General features: G+C 36.7%; 1 protein-coding gene across 1 annotated transcript in view; it reads right to left on the bottom strand.

The window, feature by feature from the left end:
• The window catches only part of LOC150075814 (CD63 antigen-like), a 174151-nt gene that overhangs the window by 86873 nt on the left and 66428 nt on the right, over nt 1–20850 (bottom strand). The window contains exon 2 of the mRNA XM_090387200.1: nt 13881–13950. Coding sequence (XP_090243326.1) covers nt 13881–13943 — 63 coding nt within the window. The 5' untranslated portion in view covers nt 13944–13950. The remainder of the gene's footprint in view (nt 1–13880; nt 13951–20850) is intronic.

Below are 20850 nucleotides of genomic sequence, written 5' to 3'. Positions count from 1 at the left end.
TTAAGGAAGGGTTGACCAAAATACTTAGTTGAAACCAGCAACTTCACCCCTCTTTTAAAGGCTGATGAATCCTGGCTTCCTTGAATTTATTTAGGCTATTATTTTCACAGTACAGTGCTTACTCTAGCAAAAGTGTCCAAGTACAAACCCTTGTATTACCTGATCAGTTGGTGTATACTGGTTCTTCCTTCACAAAATTTAAAATAACCTAGACCCTTCTGACCTCCATTCTTCCACCAACTTATTCCTTTCAGTGTAGTAAACAATTCTCTAGGTGATCAATTTCATCCATTAAACTATTGATATAAAATTAAAATGGAACAGTTTGTAAAAACAAACTGTTCCATTTTAAATTTAGTATATATTTGATATATTAAATTTAGTATATATTTAATACATTAAATTTAGTATATATTTAATACATTAAATTTAGTATATATTTAATACATTAAATTTAGTATATATTTAATACAAAATACTTTGACCACAGCTAGAGAACAAATTTATTTTCTGAAACTCCATTCTTTCTCATGAAACTTTTCTCACTATGGTTGTCCATGTGCTTTAAGTTTTATTATATAAAGCAATGTATATCTCATTGCTTTGTCAAGTACTTTATACTCTTCAAAGTTTCTTCAACTGCCAAGAAAATGAATCATGCATATCTGCTACTGCTGCACTTCAGTGTGACTAATCAGCATCTTTCAGTCAAGCATTTTAAAGCTTGATTAGGTGGAAGGAGATGCACCTAATCAAGCCTTAAACTTAGTTTTACCCAACCTAATAGAACTAATTATACACAAAGGATAGAATTCATGGGACATTGCTGTCACCCCTCTTGCTTGTGGATGAACCCACCATTTGGCAGGTACACTGCATTCATGCAGATGGTAATTTGATGTCAGTATGGATAAATGTCACGAATTAACAGACTTTGAAAGAGGGATGTTAGTGGGTGCCCAATGCATGGTTCACTATCGAGGAGATGAAGTTTGTACAGAAATTGCACTATCCTCATTTGACAGTATCAAGAGAGTATCTTTTCTATGCTGTGGAAAGGTCTGTTCGAGCTTTGCATCCTCCACCCAGGAATGTCATGGAATTATGGACAGCAGTGCAGCAAGCATGGATGGAAATACCTGTGGAATGCTTTCCATGCCTCACCATATGACTGCCCTAATCAGGACAAAAGGTGGTATCCATGATTTCTGTCCACTCAGTATAGTTAGGCAAAATAAAAATTAACTTATTTTCAAACTGAAAAACTAAAGTGCAGTTATATTAAAACTCTTTTCAGGTGCTATAAAAATAAATAGTGCATTCTTCTTGAAAAATGGATGCAAAATGCAGAAAAAAACAAATATTTTGTTAGTGCTACAAATGCAATTTTAGAGAACATTTTATTTGCAAGGACAGTTTAATTATTGCATTTGGATTAGCTCAATTCTCAAACACTATCACTAATCTATTGAAGAGGTTTATAGCTTATTTCTGAAATTAAATAAACTTTAGTTTGCCTCCACTTTAATCATTGTATTAGTGCATATGGTCTGTGCACTGTGTGTTTAAGGCTGTTGTGGACTCACTGATATTGAGACTAAAGATTTATTAAAAGTTGCTCTTAAGAAGTTAACTATGTCCTAATAAATAATTGTTGCAATGTTAAAGAAGTGACACAGGGAGGGGACAAAAATTTTTGTTTTCATGGCACTTAATCTGTGCAAGTATATGGCACCTAATCTTCACTAATATGAAATTGTAAAAGAAGAAAAAAAAAGTTGTTCTTACTTTCCTTTAAGCCCTGCTACTATGAGGCACTCGGCCCAACTGGAAAAAACATTGCTTCAGGCCATGATGTATGTATTTTCATTTCTTAATGTTTTTACTTTTTCCAAATTTATGCCATTATTTCTCCAGTTGATACGAGTTTCTGAAAATGCAGGAAACTGCAAGAAAAGTGGCAGGCTTCTGTAACAGAAACTGAAGCATTTTGTAGTAACTGAGCTGGTGCCATTTGAATGCTTCTTTAAAGACTTTTACATCATATATATAAAAAAAGAATTGGTTTTTGTTATTTTTTTTGGTTCAAATTAGTGCAGTTATTGTGTTTATTTGATAAAATATCAAATTTTTTACTTGACTTTGGACACTGCTAAAAATGAGTGCAGCAGTAAGCAGAAATTGTCTTGTTCAGTTGCATCAACTTAAGATACAGATGCTATTTATTCTTTTATGTAATTCTGTAGATTATAATTGTAACTGTTTTTATTAAGTCTAAACTATAAATTTATAACAATACAAACAGCTTTAAAATGTAACTATATAACATAACAATCTTATAACATAGTACACATTACTTGGCATAACCTGGGAATAATATATCATTATTATTGTACTTTCTTTTCTTAGTTTGAGTGATTTGTTTAAATTTAAGCTTTATTAAATTAAAGTAGCAACATGTTCAAAGTAGTAGGAATGTTCTGAAAAGAACTGCCAAAAGGCAGTTCTCCTATGAATCAAGAGATTATAATGTGTGCTACTTGTATGTTTCTGAAGCCTTCTATAATAGAAGGCTATACAGTCTAAGGCAATGCCTTTTGCATTTTTGTTGCAAAGGGTAAAAGGAGACTAAATGTAAATTCAGCATTCTGATGGACAAATATCACAGCTTTAAGAAGAGGGTTGATGCTATCAAAGGAATTAAAACAGGTTATTACATTTTGGGCACTTGATTTTTAATCAAATCAAATTTTTTTTCTGTGATTAATAGAAATGAAAAATATAGTTTTCACTATCAATTTCTATTGTCTTGAGTTGTTACATGCAGATGGATGGACACAGTGAAGACAATAGGCACTAACTAGCCTAGATATGCTTTTCCCCTCATGGGAAAAGCATATCTAGGCTACATTATATTACCAAAAGCAAAAAAGTGCACATATATACAGTAGACCGTCAAAATAACGGCACCCAAAAAAATGGAACATTTGAGCTAACAGCACATTGAGATGTTTGCATACAAAACAGATGTCTTGTAGTGATGAAAAATGAAAACTGCAAGTCACATAATTACGTATTTGTTCAGTTTGCCATTTTTACATTTTAAATTAAAAAGCCTCACTATGGCTCCTAAAGTTACTAAAAACTTCATACAGAGAAGAAAAGAACAACATTAAAGCTTAGTGACAAACTTTGGATTATATAAACTATTACATTAGGGTCACTCAGAAAGTTAATTCATATACCCAAGTGTATTGGGTCTAAATTGCAAGTGTTCTCTGATAGATTTCCTGTTTTGCTGGATGAAAAACCCCAATTTATGCAGGGAATAACCTTGCTATCTACACCAGACCAACTGACTCAGCCACAGAGTGAAAAAAAAGCACATAAAAATACCTTGCATCATCAATGGGATTCAAACCCAGGCCTTTCCAACTGGTGACAATACTACTGTGCAACCATTCAGACTAAATGTGATATAATAAAGAAAATAGAATTGGGTGTAAGCAGGATTGTATTAATGGCAGAATATAACATTGGATTGTCAACATGTTTGTTTATGTGCAGTTAATAAAATTGAATTTGTAATCTCTCAATTTCTTATTTAGCCTCATTATTTCTGCATTAAATATATTAAAAATAAAAACTTGTCTAGATAACAGAAAAATCTAAATAATGGCACCTTGAATTGCTGAAGGTGCCATTAATTCTGAAAGTTTACTGTACTCAGTTAGCATTGCATAATGACACCTCATTATTACCTCATGGGGGCCACCTTTTCCTGTAAAAAATACAGGCTGTATATGTATTGGCATGGACTCCAGCAGGTATTGCACGGTGTCCTGTTGTAGTGTTACCAATGCATTACACAATGTGAACAGTAATGCCCACATTGTCAGGTGGATGGTGTAGCATCAAATATCCTTTATCAATAGGTCCCAAACACATGCTCAGTTAGGCTGAGAATGGATGAGTTTGGCAACCGTGGCAAGTCAAAGTTCATTGTCATGCTCCTGAAATCAGTTAGGAACTGCCAAGCCTTCTGGCATGGCACATTGTCTTGTTGGTAGATGCAAGAGTTGTTGGATATACTATCATCACATAGGGATGTACTTGGTCAGCATTTCCATCAATGCCGATGATTAACAGTGATCGAGGACCCAGGGCATGCCACTAAAAATAGACCTCAAACCATAACACCATGAACTCCAGCCTGCCAAACTATCACCAATAGTGCATTCAGGTGTCACAGCCTCATGTAGCTTTCTTTCATCAGACCAGTTGACAGATTTCCACATCTAGTATTCGTGTCAACATGCCCATACATGGATGTCCAAGCCTGCCATCAACTGACAGCATATATTAGCTAACATCCAGCATAGTCCATGTGCCTTGCTTTCCTATGATGTACTTGTTGGTTATCTGAGCTGCTAACCAATGGTCTGCATTACAAGATGAGACACACGACTCACCACATGTGGTTGTTCCACATGCAACTTTTTTGCCGTTGTTTGACCGACGTTAAGCCAATCGTGGTAGATTTGTGATACCACAGAACAGGAGCATTTAACCATGTTGGCTGTTGTCTAGATACTGGCACCTACATGTCTTGCCCCACACACAATCATTCCACATTTGACATCAGAAAGATTAATTCTGACCCATTCTTCCTCGTAGATACTCAAACTGATCACCATGTGTTCAAACTACAATCACATCATCCATTCCGAACTTGGAGCTTTCACCAGCATCACAGACTAGTCCATTCCTACACAAGAGGTTACTGCTAATGCAAAGCCAACTCAGCGGCTATGCTTGTACACACACTAGGAATACAGAAAATAAATGGTGTGGAAGTACTGGTTAAGTCACCAAATGCAGTTAATTTTGGGATCTGACCAATTTGATTGGATACTATGTGGTCACAAAGGAACTGAATGCAAAGAATAATTTTGGTACCAAGTATTTGGATCTTAGAAAAACTTTTGATACTGTTGCACATGAAATATTACTGCACAAATTGGAGCAGCGTGGCATTGGAGGCAAATTGCTGCTATGGATAAAGGAATGGTTGAGTGGGAGAAGACAAAGTGGTAATCAATGGACACTGCTCTTCATGGACTAGTGTTATTAGTGGAGTCCCCCGTGATTCAGTGTTGGTTCCATTGTTGTTTTCTGTATTTATTAATGATGATATATCAGGCTTAATGTCAAATTTGCAGACAATACAAAGGTCTGCAGGGTTGTTAATGACAGTATGCTGCTGCAACAATATCTAGAAAAAGTTCAGCAGGTGGCAACTGAAGTTTAACATAGACAAATGTAAAGTACTGCATATGGGAAACAGTAACCCCAGAGCAATGTATCAACTCTGTGGTACTACACTGACAGTGGTAGAGAACAAAAAGGACCTGGGGGTAATTGTGCAGGCAGATATGAAGTTTTCTGAGCAGTGCAGATGGTCTGCAAGAGTAGCTAATGGTGTCTTGTCAATGATATACAGGAATTTTTCTAGCAGGGATAAGGAGGCGATTATCCCTTTTATAAGGCAATGGTCAGGCCACACCTTGAGTACTGTATACAGGTCTGGAGGCCTCATTTTAAGAAGGATGTAGAGCTGTTGGAACAAGTACAGAGAAGGGCAACAAGATTAGTGAATGGAACAAAGGGTTGCTCTTACAAAGAAAGAGCTTAAGTTTTACAAATTAGTGTCTGGAGACTAGGCACCTGCGAGGTGATCTGATTAAGGTGTATAAAGCTTTGAATGGTTTGAGCATACTCAATGCTGATGGCAGTCTTCCTCTTGCTCAGAATAATTGGCTGAGAAGGCATAAATTCAAATTAAGGAAAGACAGTTGTAGGATAGATGTGTGTAAGTTTGCCTTTCGCCAGCAGGTGGCTGATTGCCGGAACAAACCTCCATCTATCGTTGCAGAAGTTGATAGCTTAAATAGATTCAAGGAAGAACTAGACAAACATTTGGAGCAAGTGGATGGGTGAAATGAGAAGGGTTTTTTGGCTGATGCTATATAAGCTTGCTTCATGTGCCTTTACTTATACTAATATAAAAAAAGTGACACTTAAGCATAGGAGATGTGGAATTTGAATATGGTGAGTATATGTAACTTTGAATAAAGCTACAAGCTTTGAATTTACTAGCTTTGAATAAAGCTAGTAAAGCTTTGAATGTAGTGAAAGAACAGACAGGACTGACAAGTTATGCTTTTAGTTAAGTTTAGAACATGAGTTATGCTTTCAGTTAAGAAGCACAAAAGGCAATGTGCCCAGCTAATGTTGAGTCAGTCTGGTGTAACATAAGCACTGGGAAAACAAATGAGGAGTGTCTATTAGAGGCTAAATTATTGCAATGATTATAATGAACACCCACACAAACAGAATGAGCTAGTAAATCAATTTATAATAATAGGTGGATTTTAACTTTATGGATATCAACTGGAAGTTGTGGGTCAGTCACTAACATAGCAGCAGAAATTCTATGGATGAATTTTTCTACATCAGAGTTACAAAAACAAGAAAGAAATACTCTTGATCTAATTATCAGCAACTCTTCTTACATTAAGAATCTCCAGTAAATCAAACTAGGTGGCAGTAATCATAATCTGTTGAATTTACTTAAAAAAAAAGGTGCTACTGTCAAGGGTAAAAGGAAAGGATTTTACTTCTATAAAGGTGATTACAATGCGTTAGTTTTTTTTTCCAATGGGACTAATTGAAACATTACTAAATGCAAATTCTAAATGGGAAGCATTTGGGAAAGAAATCACAGAAGCTGTTAGGCTTTTAAATCAAACTAAGAGATACTAGTTTTACCTGGCATAACACACACCATCTTTCTAATTATTCATAAATAGTTTAATCTAGATCCTTCAGTCTTCACCATTCTTGTTTAGCGGTGATATAATTCAACAGCAGTCACCTGTGGGATATATGCAGGTAGTTTCCAGTCTTCTTAAAAAAAAAATTGCAGCAACCTCCATTTTTGATGCAGGTGCATTATATCATCTCATCTAAGTCTTCTGTAAATGCCATGTGCACACATTCATTGTTGAATTGCCCTGGGTTATTTGATGCATTTTTTTTTTATGAAAACCCCAAACACGAAAGGTATCAAAACCTATAGTACTTAGTACCGTGCATGGGTTGAAGGAGAAGTATAGAGGGAGGGGGATGCTGGAAACTTTGCTCTAGAGACTAAACATGGGTTTCACCACTTCAAGCCTCCAATAAGCAAAGTGGTGGTATTTCACCGGTTGATGAAAGTCATATACCACCTTTAAATATAAACAGGCCCTATGGGAAAAATAGGGTTAGGTGCCGATCACCCAAGATTGAACACACACATTTGTAACCAAAACATTACCAAACACAAATAATCGTAATAAAATAATTACGTATTTTATTACGACTATTACGTAATAAAATATTGCTAATGCTTTTGCTTCTATCATAAGCAAACTTGTTTTGTTTGATTTTCTATCCAAACAGATGATAGCCGTTCCATCTCCTCCAATTCTTTGTGTCTTAATCTAATGGATTTTAATTACACTTTGAGTTGTTCCTACTATGAAAGTTGTTTTTATTTTCTCTGCTTTCTTTGTAATTCTTGGCGTTGCCTCATTTAGGTTTGTAGCACGTGCAATATCACATGCTCATTCATTTCGCTCAAAGTGTTTCACAATTTCATATTTTTTCTCTATCGACAGAGGTGAATTTGTTTGACTCAGCAAATTGGTTAACTTGCAGCATCTTGTCCAATTGTTGCATTACTTCAACCATACACCCTTTGTTGTTGTTTCAGCAGAATCGAAAATATAAAGTTGTTCATATCCTGGCTTATTTGCCTCATTTTAATATAGCAGCGAGACCAAATCTTAAATCTAGCCATGTACACTAAAAAACAGTATGGACCATTTCCAGGTGGCGATTTAATCTTGGCACCCATTGCTGAGTTTACTCTTGTATGTTCTCTATAGTTATTTGCTTCACATATCTTGATAAAGGTCAAGTGAAACCTTTCCATCATGACCCCAATATTTGCATTGCAATACTCTCAGTTGTAACACACATTTCCTATGTCATGTTCTTCCACATTAATTACAGCTTGTGGATTATTCACATCCGGTACTTCTATTTGATTAGACCTACAGTGTTTTGCCCGTCTTCTAATTTCTAATCTTGCTTCTCTTTCTGCAATGTTTTCTGTCTGTCTTTGTAGTAGTCTATTAAACCTTTCCTCTAATGTTTCATTAGCATTTCTTCTACATTTTCCGAAAGTTCTTATGCACTGTTCAGCCATTTTTACACTTCTTAAAACTTAGATATAGCATTTGAAAAATTTGGGCAGCATACCCAAGTATTTTATGTATATACATATATTCAAGATTTAGACCTAAATGGATGTCAGTTGAATAGATTAGACAAAGGGCAAAAAAATAAAAATGCATAGGATGATTATAAATTATCAGGGGACACAAATTTACAGCAAATAATAAACTAGTCTGAATAAAGTCATTAAGGAGGTTAGGAAAAAAAAAAAAGTCTTTGGCTAAGAATGCAAATAAAAGTGGCAAAAAATTCTTTACTCATGTCAACACTACAGGGAAAAGGATGAACCAGATGGGCCCATTGAATATAAACTGCTTAACTATTGATGATCCTGTTCAGGATGGTGACAAACTGAACAAATGTTTGTCATCTACATTCATGCATAAAAAGTTGCAGGGATGGGGATACAATAAGTATACATTGTTATAACAATCAAGAAGAAAATGGAAGAGAAATTATTGAAGCTAAAAGTAAATAAGGTACCTCATGCTGACAGAATCTACAGTTATATTAAATGAAGCAAAACATAAGCAGACACTTGGCCATAATTATGAGAGCATCCTTTGATTCAGGGGAAGTCCCTATGGACTATAGATGTGCAAATTTCTCTCCTATTCACAAAGGAGAGACCAAAGACAATGTGAGTAATTACAGACACCTATAAGCTTCTATTCCAGAGAAAATAATGGAGTTAGTGGTTAAAGTATTGCAGAATCATCTTGAGAGGAATGCAGTTAAACAGCAATTGCAGCAAAGGCTTGTTAAGGGGAGAGCTTGTCTGACCAATCTAATTAGCTACCATGATGCAGTAACAAAGGAGCTGGATACAAAAAAAAAAAATAACTGACATCACATACTTTAATTACAGCAAAGCTTTTGACACTGTTCCACATGAAAGGCTGCTGCTGCTGGAGAAGTGTGGTACTAGGTGCAAGTTACTGCTATGGATAAAGAGATGGTTGAGTGAGAGGGAAAGTGGTCAAATGAAAATTCCTCTTCTCACACCAATGCTAGTGATATCCCTCAGGTTTCAGTGCTGGGCCTCTTACTGTTTAAGATTTATTAATGATATTGATGAAGCTGTATCAAGCTTATTGTCAAGTTTACAGCTGATACAAAGTAAAAATTATAAGATACTTGCTGCTTTGAATCATATATAATCTTATAAGAAGTGGTTAATGCAACAAGACCTCAAAAAAAATTAAGCAGATGGGATGAAAATGTCAACTGAATTTCAGCATTTGAAAAATGCAAGGTACTGCATATGGTTAGCAGTAACCTCAGAATATCATAGCAATCTGGTGGATCCACACTCAAAGTGGTAGAAAACAAAAAGCCTGCATCCCATCACTGATACACAGGAATTTTGTCAGCAGGGATAAGGAAGTGATTATTTTGTTTTATGAGGCAATGGCTAGGCCACATCTAGTGGCCTACTTTGTAGTATCTGGAGGCCTTATTTTAGGAAGGTTGTGGATATTGAAATTATGGATGTTAGAAAAATGCATTGAACAGCAATAATATTAGTCAGGGACAAAAAAAAAAAAGTTACTTTTATAAAGAAAAACTTCAATTCTGCAATTTACAGAAAATAATTATAACACGAAAAATGGCTGCAGAATAGATTGGCAAAAATTTGCTTTTAGCCAGCGTAACTGATTGTTTGAACAAGCTTCCATGAGGTGGCTTTTTTTTGGGTTCTCCATGACACCTACTTCAATTATCAGCATGATATGAGGCACAAAAGAAAAACTGCTCTATCATAGGAGTTAAATGAATAAGTAGCACGAGAACCAGCAGGTTGGTCCAAAGGAATGTCAACAAAAACTCCAGACCTAAGTCTCACTGCAGTTAAAGTGCTAATCATATGTTTCTGATATTGTTATGTAATACACTTCAGCCAAGGATAAAGCTGACCTGCTAGCATCCCATTTTTCTTCCAACTCTTGTATTAATGATCTTGGTAAAACACCTCCCACCACGCTCCATTCAATGCCTCCTGTGGTCTTCCGTCAAAAGGATGTCAGAAGGATTTTGAAGAATCTTGATGCTAGGAAAGCTCCAGGTCCTGATTGTATTTCTCCACTTCTCAAAACCTGTGCTCCTGAACTTACTCCTGTTCTTTGCCACCTTTTTTCACTTTCTTATTCCAAAGTTGTTTCCTTCTGCTTGGAAATTTGTTCATATCCAGAAAGTTCCTAAAAAGGGTTACAAGTCTCTCCCATTCAATTATCATCCCATTGAAATTACTTCTACTCTTTCTAAAGTAATGGAGAAATCAATTAACTACCAACTCAAACTACCTGGAAACCTTCTGTCTGATCAACGATCGCCAGTATGGATTCCATCAGTGTTGATCCACTGGTGATATTTTGGCTTATGTTACCCATTTATGGACAAATTCAATGGAAACGTTCGGCGAAATGCAAGCAGTTGCTCTTGACATCTCAAAGGCTTTCGATCATGTTTAGCATAAAGATCTTCTAAACAAGCTTCCATCTTATGGGTTGCCAACTGTTTTTTGTAATTGGTTATCCAGTTTTCTCTCTGATTGCTCACTGAGGGCAATGGTAGATAGCTCTGTCTTTAACTTCTCAACTAATGCTGGTGTCCCCCAAGGTTCAGTTCTTTCCCCCAATCTTTTCCTCTTGTATATTAATGACCTTCTTCCATTGACTGGAAATCCTATCCATAGTTTTGCCAATGATAGCACATTGCATTCCACTTTCCATTTTGAAAAACCTTGCCCTACTCAATCAGCTTCAACTTCTCGAATATCCACTACAATTCCTTAAATGCCGATCTCCAGGTAATTCTCCAGTGGGTCAAAGATAACTTAGTTGATTTCAATCCTAAAACTCAGTCTTGTCTTACATCTCACAAAAAGGATTCTTCTGTTTCTATGCTTATCTTTGGTGATACTCAGAATTCTAGGCAAAATGATATCTCTCTCTTTTGGGGATTATCCTGACTTCTAATCTCTCTTGGCACAAGCACATTACAAATATTGCTTCCTCTGCATCTAAAAAAAACTGATTTCTCTTTCGCTCACTGCATTACTTTTCTTTCAAACAGCTGTTCACACTGCACAAATCGCAAATCCATCCTACCATGGAATATTGTTCCCATATCTGAGGCAGTGCCCCCAAAACCTCTTTCTCAGACTTCTACATTCCATTCAGAAGAGGGCAATTAGGTTAATTGATGACTCCTCTTAACAGAGTCTCCACTCGTTGTCTCAGTTCGAGCCCGTCACCACCAAATACGGAGGATGCGGAAAGGTCAGGGAATGACCACCGCATATCCCGAAGCAATATGGCCTTAGTTGCTAATGCTCCTATAAACCAAATAACAAACAAACAATTGCTGTCTTATTGACAGCACTGTTTCTGCTGCATGCCTTTTCTACAGATACTTCCATGGGCACTGTTCTTCTGAATTGTGCTTTATAATTCCCACTCTTTCAAAACAGTCCAAACACATGCCACCACCAGCCAACATCCATTTACTGTCCAACTTCAAACTTGCAGAACCAACTCTTCATCTTCCTTGTTTATTCCTTCAACTGCAGTTTTCTGGAACAACCTTCCTTCATACATATTTCCTGAAAATTACAGTCTACAGAAGTTCAAGTCTAATGTCAACAAATCTTCTTTTGTCTTCTCAACCTCCAATCCAAGCACAGTACTAAGTATTATAAGTTCTAATACCTCTCGTGTTTGCGATTTTATAAAAAAAAAAAAAAAATATGATGAGTTTATTGTTTGCTATTTGGTTTTTAGGAGCATTAGCAACTAAGGCCATATTGCTCCGGGGATATGAGGTGGTCATTCTCTGACCTTTCCGCATCCTCCGTATTTGGTAGTCAATGGCTCGAATCCCGGTCTAATCAAGAAGCGTGTTCTATGCACTGCTGCTCCTGCCCACCTGGCTACGGAGGCACCATACAATGAGCATTACTAACAAATAATATAACCCAATTAGCACTAACTGCCACAATATTGACTTAGTTAAGTTTGCAACTTTTGAAAAATATTTCTAGTAATTATGACTAACAGTCTACTTCTTTGCTTGCTTTTCTGCCTATATGGAATAATTCAATATAATCAATTAATCCACTGCAGCCTGAAGTCAACATAGCTTGCTTTTTTTTTTTTTTTTTTTAACTCTTGCAAGTCCTAACTTTTTCACAACATTATTAAAAATCCGTAGTTAACCCTAAGGCCATCTATCATGGTAGGGCCTGGCGCCTTAACCACTCAGCTACCCTGGAAAAAAAAAAAAAAAAAACTTGTGCAAAACAAGGATTTTTTTTCTTGCAGCCTTAAAATTTTAAGACTTTAGTAGGCGCGAGTGTACAAAAGTGCACTCGCATTGAATGACTGTGGTTCAAGCCGCATTACTACTAAATACGGTTGAATATTCCTGTACTCTTGTGAACTTCTGACTTTGTTGTGGTTGTACCGGAGTATAAAGAGAATTTATTTCCTTATAAACTGAATTAGACAAGCGTTTTTCATATTATATTAACACAGTAAACTATTGCTGCAACATACATGTCATTTTAAAAATTGGGTGTTCTAATTATGAGCTGTCAACTAGCAGACTGGACCGATACACCACAATAAGAAAATACTTAATTATATGGATAAAAGAAAAAACTTCATTAGTTTCTTAAATGGAGCAAATCACCGATGTCTAATATTTCGGCTGGATCTTTGGATGCATATCGCATTACAAACGTGCTTCCCACAAATACACCACGAAGTTTATAAGTTCCGTTAAATGTACTAACAGATGGAAGCACAATATTCCAGTTCATATGAAAGAAATGGACGACCGTTCGAGTTATTCAGAATCCTTACATTTTATGCCAGAATATGCTCTAGTGTTGTCAACAACCAACAATTTTTCATTACTCCACTGACCTCACCGGTCCAGAAAACAAACGAATTCTTTATTTACATAGAGGGCAAATGATGTCGTTCCAACAGTAGTCCGATTTGAGGTTTATAACTAAATTTGGAGTTGGAGTGCCGGCTCATATCACAGCATTGTCAAAGATTCCCCCACAAAAAACATAATAAATAAATAGCATGCTCACTTCAGTATTTTAAGATTGTCAAATCGAAATTTTGTTCAGAGACTGCCGTTTGTAGAGTGGGTGGGGGGGGGGGGGGGAACTAAAGTGTAGTTATGCGTCCGGTGGCAAAATATTCCAAACCACTGAAGAAATTTTCGCGACCCCTTCTGCGAAACATAGTTGTGGACATAATTTACAAACCTTAATACAAGAAATGCTTTAAACTTACAATTTATAACACTTTTAAGGCAACGTTTAAAGTCAGCTGGTTTAATTACAGTTGGCAGTGTGATGTTTCAGTTACGTAGTAGCGCAAGGAGGGTTAAGATGCCACGCTTGCATTTTCCCTACAAAAACTAGAGAATGTCACGTAAATGATGTTACTATAACACATTTAACAATAATTACAAATACTGAGGTAAGTGCAACTTCAAGAAATTTTGATACTTACCACAAATATGAAATTGAAGACGAATAAAAGATATTTCACCAAGCTCATTCCACCTTGCACCATTTTTGTATATAAAAGTAATGTACAGAACTCGAGACAAAATTATTAAAAACAAACGTACAAAAAGCACAGACAAATCCACCCACTAACGATGAACTCCAAAGGCAGATAGTAATACTCAAAAAGCTTTTAAGCCATGACAAGGTATACGAGCATGGTATTCATCCGCAAAAAAAGCATTCTCAAATAAAAGCGTAAATACTAACTTTTTTGGTAATGAAAAAATTTTACTGTAATTACTTGTGCAGTTTAAGGATTAAAATACGCTGTGGTATATTTATATCTAATTAAAAGTCTTCAGTATTATTTAAAATACATATAGTACATGTGTCTGCGGATGAATATTCAGGTAAGCTTCCCTTGTTTCGAAAAAACACTCATCATATGATGATATGACGTAGTTATGTGTGTGTGTGGAAAGGGGGGGGGGGAGGATAAATTCCCATGATCCTCAAGTCGCATATCCAATCATAGCATTGTGTAGAGAGGGACACATGACTTTGATGATTTTGACACACGTGGCAATAACCACTACTGAGAATAGCAATATGTGCTCGTTTATCAGACGGCATTTCACAATTTTTGATCTTTAGGTAGTAATTCCAAATATGGACTACACTAGTAATGATTAATTAAATGATTACACCATTAATAATCAAAGCGATAAAAATCATTCCATTTTTTTATGGTTTTTTATTACATAGTGAAGTAATGTTCAAGTATATCAACGATGATATCCTTAAACAGTAAGTTATATTTCAGCAATCGATTATCATTTATCAAATAACGTTCCTCAGGAGTTAACTCTTACTTAGTATTGACAGTACAGCAGGTGTTTACAAAATTTCACCACGTTCATGTGATGGATAACCGTAAAAGGAGAGTCAGAAATTTGGAAGCTCCATCGAGCACTTTTCTATTGGATCCTCAAAAAATTCGCACACAAAATAATTTATCACTAAAAAAAAATAAATAAAAAGTTCTCCTACAACGTACAGCTTCCCACCGTTCCATTTGCTTGCAAACTCTTTTACCATTTCTGTTGTGTCCAAATTCTTAGAACTATCACATTCTTGGGACATTATGGACAGATGGTTTTTATATGCTTCTGCTTTGAAAACCTTATTTCTTTAGTGACAAAAAGAGTACAAATGCAAGCCAAAGTTGTATAGATTTCGGTAAATTTCGCTATATCCAGTTTCGTATATGAAATGTAACTTTTATTTGTGGTCCAGCATATGTAATTCTTAGTTATTTTAATTATAATTGATTCGTCCCCAAGGCGGGGCCCCGTTTCACTGAACGGTTCGAACTTACATGGTTCTGGTGCCGGCCATAAGGTGAAAATTGTGTAGTTCCTTCATACGTATTTCCTGAAAAGTACAATCTATAGACGTTCAAGTTTAATGTCAACAAATATCTTCTTTTATCTTCTCAACCTTCAACCAATGCACGGTACTAAGTCCTATAGGTTCTAATATCTCTCGTGTCTGGGGTTTTCATAAAAAAATAAAGTTCTCTTTATTACGTTATTTTTTTCTGTTTATCCTCTGGTAGTTTATAATTAATCAATTCGACAATGAATTCAATCCTTGGTCGTATTTAATAGTCAAGCAGGCTTGGACCACGTATGTGGTTCAAGCCCACGTACTCAAACATATGTGCTAGTGCACTCACCGATTCACTACTCGGCTAAGGGGAGGAAGAACTGAGGAAAGGGGCTAACATTTTGATATTAAATTTATTAAGGGTATTTAGAATATTCCTAAAGAAGTCCTGAATTTTTGAAAAAGATAGAAGCAATTGTTACAAATTTATAGCAAAGTTTCTGTAGAAACTTCAAACTGCGGAATTGGAATTGGGCCTGAAACCTTCCAAAGGGAAGTTTCCAGCTTTTTTTTCCTTCTCGAGTAAACATCTGAAATATACATATGCTTCCCTTTCTATATAGAGTTTGGTAGGTGGTGATGAGGGAGGAAGGGCTATGAAATCGGTATTGAGGCTAAAACCTTCACAGGGACCAACAGAACATTATGCTTGGATCAGTGGCGGATTTCCGCACAGGCGCAGGAGGCGCGCGCCTGGGGCCTCAAATCTCAGGTCTCCAAAAAAAATTGATTCTTTTTAAATTTTTACACTCATCTTTATTACCGTTACTGAATAAAACTATAATTTAAGATGAGAAGTCAGTAAACTCTTATGGGATAATCCCTACATATTATATGAAATATCTGTGCGAACTAAGTGAATCTGAAGTAGAATACATATTATCATTAATGCTTAAATTAAACACTTTCAGTTTTTTTCCTAGTGGAGGCAATATCGTCACAGGGTTCTTCCACGAGTGAAGAACCCTGTGACGATATTGCTCATGAAACGATATTAGATTTGTTTGCGGAGGCAGTTCAAACCTATTCGCAACTAATTGGGAACCAATAAGCAAGCGCAGTAGTCTTTTAAAGCTTCTGAAATCACTACTGCGTTGGCTCACATGTAACGGAGCATCGTCTTTTTTAATAGCTTTCGGAACTAACCTTTCCCTCACGAATCTGTTACAAATTACTAGAGTTTGGTGTTTTAGTATAGGAGTATTTTTGTTTTGTTATCAAGTAAGTATCTGTAATAGATTATGTATTAGCATTAGCATTGGTAGAGGCATTGATGCAAGCTTATGCAGCATCAGCCAAAAAAAAAACTTCCATTTCACCCCTCCGTTCGTTCGAAATACCTGTCCAGCTGAGCATTAAATTTATTTAGGCTATCAACTTCCACAACAAGGGATGGAAGTCTGTTCCACCAACCAACCACCCGCTGGCTAAAGGCAAAATTCCGCACATCTATCCTGCCTCTGCCTTTCCTCAATTTGAATTTATGCCCTCTCAGGTGATTATTCTGAACAAGAGGAAGAGTCCCATCAGCATTGAGCATGCACAAACCATTCAAGGCTTTATACACGTCTATTAGATCACCTCGCCAGTGCCTAGTCTCCAGACACTGTAATTTGCAAAACTTAAGCCTTTCTTCGTAAGAGCAACCCTTTGTTCCATTCACTAATCTTGTTGCCCTTCTCTGTACTCGTTCCAGCAGCTCTACATCCTTCTTGAAATGAGGCCTCCAGACCTGTATACAGTACTCAAAGTGTGGCCTGACCATTGCCTTATACAAGAGAATAATCACCTCCCTATCCCTGCTAGAAAAATTCCTGTATATCATTGATAAGACACCATGAGTTACTCTTGCATCCCGTCTGCACTGCTCAGAGAACTTATCTGCCTGCACAATTACCCCCAGGTCCTTTTCATTCTCTACCACTGTCAGTGTAGTACCACAGAGTTGATACGTTGCTCTGGGGTTGCTGTTTCCCATATGTAGTACTTTACATTTGTCAACGTTAAACTTCATTTGTCACCTCTCAGCTCATCTGCTCAACCTTTCCAGATCCTGTTGCAGCAGCATAGCGTCAGTAGTGTCCTTAACACACTGCCAACCTTTGTATCGTCTGCAGGCTTGGACATTAAGCTTGATATACCATCATCAATATCATTTATAAATACAGAAAACAACAACGGACCCAACACTGAACCCTGAGGAACTCCACTAATAACATTAGTCCACGATGAGAATGTCCATTGATTACCACTCTCTGTCTTCTCCCCCTCAACCACCCCTTTATCCATAGCAGAAATTTGGCTCCAATGCCACACTGCTCCAATTTGTGCAGCAGTCTTCCGTATGCAACAGTATCAAAAGCCTTTCTAAGATCCAAGTATATAATATCAAAGTTATTCCCTGCATCCAGTTCTTTTGTGACTGCATCATAGTATCCAATCAAATTGGTCAGGCAAGACTTCCCCTTAACAAAACCATGCTGTGTCTGAGCTAAAACTCCAGGATCATCTTGTCTAGATGATCCTGCAGTGCTTCTTTAACCAGTGCCTACATTAATTTTCCTGGAACAGAAGTTAAACTCACAGGTCTATAATTACTTGTGTCAGTCTTTGATCCTCCTTTGTGAATTGGGGTCACATTTGCACATCTCCAGTCTATGGGTATCTCCCCTGAGTCCAAGGAAGCTCTCATAATTATGGCTAAGGGTTTGCTTACTTCTTTTGCTGCCTCCTTTAATATAACTGGATAGATCCCATCCACCCCAGATGCCTTTTGTGTTTGTCTTCAACAATTTCTCCTCCACTTTACTCTCAGTTATTACAAGATTATCTAGCTTACTGCCAGAGTTGAATACACCTCTCGCTGAGTAACTCCTTATGTGTGAATGTCGATGCAAAATATTCATTTAGTTTGTTAGCTACCTGAGCAGGATCATCAACAGTTGAACCATTGATATCAAGTGGACCAATCTGATTCATCCCCTTCCTTCTAGAGTTTACATAAGTAAAGAACTTTTTGCATCCTTTGCCAGAGATTTCTCGTAACCTGCCTTCGCCTGACTAACCTCCTTTGTAACTTGGTTACAGATCAACTTATATCTATCATAGGCTTCTGTGTCACGTATTAATTTATATGTATCCCATGCATTTTTCTTCTCTGCCATATGTCTCATTAGCTCATCTGACATCCATTTAGACCTAAACCTTGAACAATATTTCTTAGTAGGTATTTAAAGCCTAGTAGCTTCCAAGATAAGTTCTTTGAATGCTTCCCATTTTGAATTTGCTGTTGGTAACATCATCAGTTGGTCCCACTGTATAGAATTTAAATACTGTCTCAGACCATCGTAGTCGCCTTTACGAAAGCAATAATCCTTCCCTTTACCCCTAATGGTAGTTACCTCTTTGAGTAAATCCCACTTCAGCACACTGTGATCACTGCCACCTAGTGGTTCCTCTATCTGCAGATTCTTAATGCATGAAGAATCACTACTGATAATCAAATCAAGAATATTACTCCCTCTAGTTGCCTCCCGAACATGCTGATGTAAAAAACAATCATCCAATAAATCCACAAAAGCCTTGCTAGTGTGTAAGTGACCAACCCACAAATTCCAGTCAATATCTGGGAAATTAAAATCCCCCATTATAAGACTCTCTGATTTACTGGCCCACTCTATTTCCCTGTACAGTTTCCTATTATACTCATCATAGTCATTAGGCCTATAGCACACGCCTACTTTCAATTTTGATCTCCCAATGCTTATGTCACACCAAACTGACTCGACACTGCACTGTCCAGCGATGTCGACTGGTTTCATTTCCTTGGATTTTATGTGTTTCTTAACTAATAGCATAACCCCTCCTCCCTTCCTATCCTGTCTATCCTTTCTGTAGACGTTGTACTCCCCAAATTCCAGTTCTGCATTCCTTATATCTGTGTGACACCACGTCTATGATATCTCAACAATATCCGCCTTTGATGCTTTGAGCAATACCTCAAATTCATCAAATTTATTTACTAAACTCCTAGCATTGGTTTATATGCAAGTATACATGCACCTGTTCTTTTTCTTAGCTACCCTAACACAACCCATGTGTTTACTTGTACCGCAATGACTCACAGCAGTCTCTGAAATATCCTGCATCTTGTTTTCCAGGCTTCTGCTCATTCCAATAGAAGCAGTGCAAGAATCACTTTCACCTCTGCCAGTGGCTACTGTTAATCTATTAGTCCTTGTATCTCCCCAAGCTAGCAGTTTTCCGACCCACCTAACACTGCCTCGATAGCATCAGCAAATCAAAGTATTGTTTATGTATTTATCAAAACTGAATTGTTTTGACGAAGCGTGGCATTTATAGAAAATGATAATTGGGAATTAATTTTTTAATTCCAAATTAATAAAATATGTATGAAAGAATTGCGCAACCAAAATGATTATAACCGCAACTCCAAATCTAGAGCGCGTGCTATAGTAAAAACGTTCGAGTAGAATGCACACTGTAGTAGTACCGAAAAGATTTAGAGGGGGGCCTCAAAACGAAATTGCGCCTGGGGCCTCTGAAGTGCTAAATCCGGCACTAGCTTGGATAAGTTTGTGGAAACAAATTAACATATCCAAGTAAAGTTATTGTGATTATGCCTGCATTACCTAATTTGCATTATTAATTAAAGGTTCCATATTCATATTTTGCTTAAGTAAACAAAATATCTGGGCCTAGCTCTGAGTGTAAACTACATGCTAATTAGTATTGGCATTAGTAAAATGCAAAGAAGCCAACATCTAAAGCATCAGCAAAAAAAAAAAAATAAATAAAAAACTGCAGAAAGTAAAGAAACTCATGACATCCAACTGATAAACCTTCACTGTCCAGTTCTGTTGCTTTTAGACGTTTTATACAAATTTGCTGTCTTTTTATATTGATTCTTTATAATCTTTATGTCTTTATTTTCAAGTATTTAGTATATTGCAGATATATAATATTGTATTCATTGTCGTTTTTTTTTTTTTTTTTTTTTGCATTAAAGCAGCATACTAGCTGGTTTAGGGTACGACGACCATCTCGTTTTTGAGAGAGGTGCCCCATTGTCCAGACAAAGAAACACAAGGTGCCAAATAGTTACGGCCTTTTTTTTTTACTGACAGCGCCACTTTATTTAGAAGTTACACGAAAATTTGTTTTATTATTTATTAGATGCTGGTCATGCTGGCTTCACATGACCAGCTTGGTATAATCACCGTCTATCCCCACAAAGTGGCAAAACAGCTGAGTACGAATCCCGTTAATGACGCGAGGAACTTTTATGGGCCTTTCTTCATAAAAATTGGCTTAGTTAGTCAGGCGAAGGTATGAGACCGAGTAACTCAGCCAATTTTTCAGTAGTATGATTTTTTTCTCACGGAAATTCGGGTTTTTCGTCCAGCAAACAGCAAAACGACCACAGAACACACGCAATTTACAGACACATTATATACTGTAGAGGCAATATAGCCTAAGTTAAGGATGCCCCTAAACTCCTA

Source organism: Mastigoproctus giganteus, chromosome 13 (assembly GCF_048544385.1).
Source record: "Mastigoproctus giganteus isolate SK-2022 chromosome 13, ASM4854438v1, whole genome shotgun sequence".
Lineage (NCBI taxonomy): Eukaryota > Metazoa > Arthropoda > Arachnida > Uropygi > Thelyphonidae > Mastigoproctus > Mastigoproctus giganteus.
This window is presented reverse-complemented; position numbering and strand designations above follow the sequence as displayed.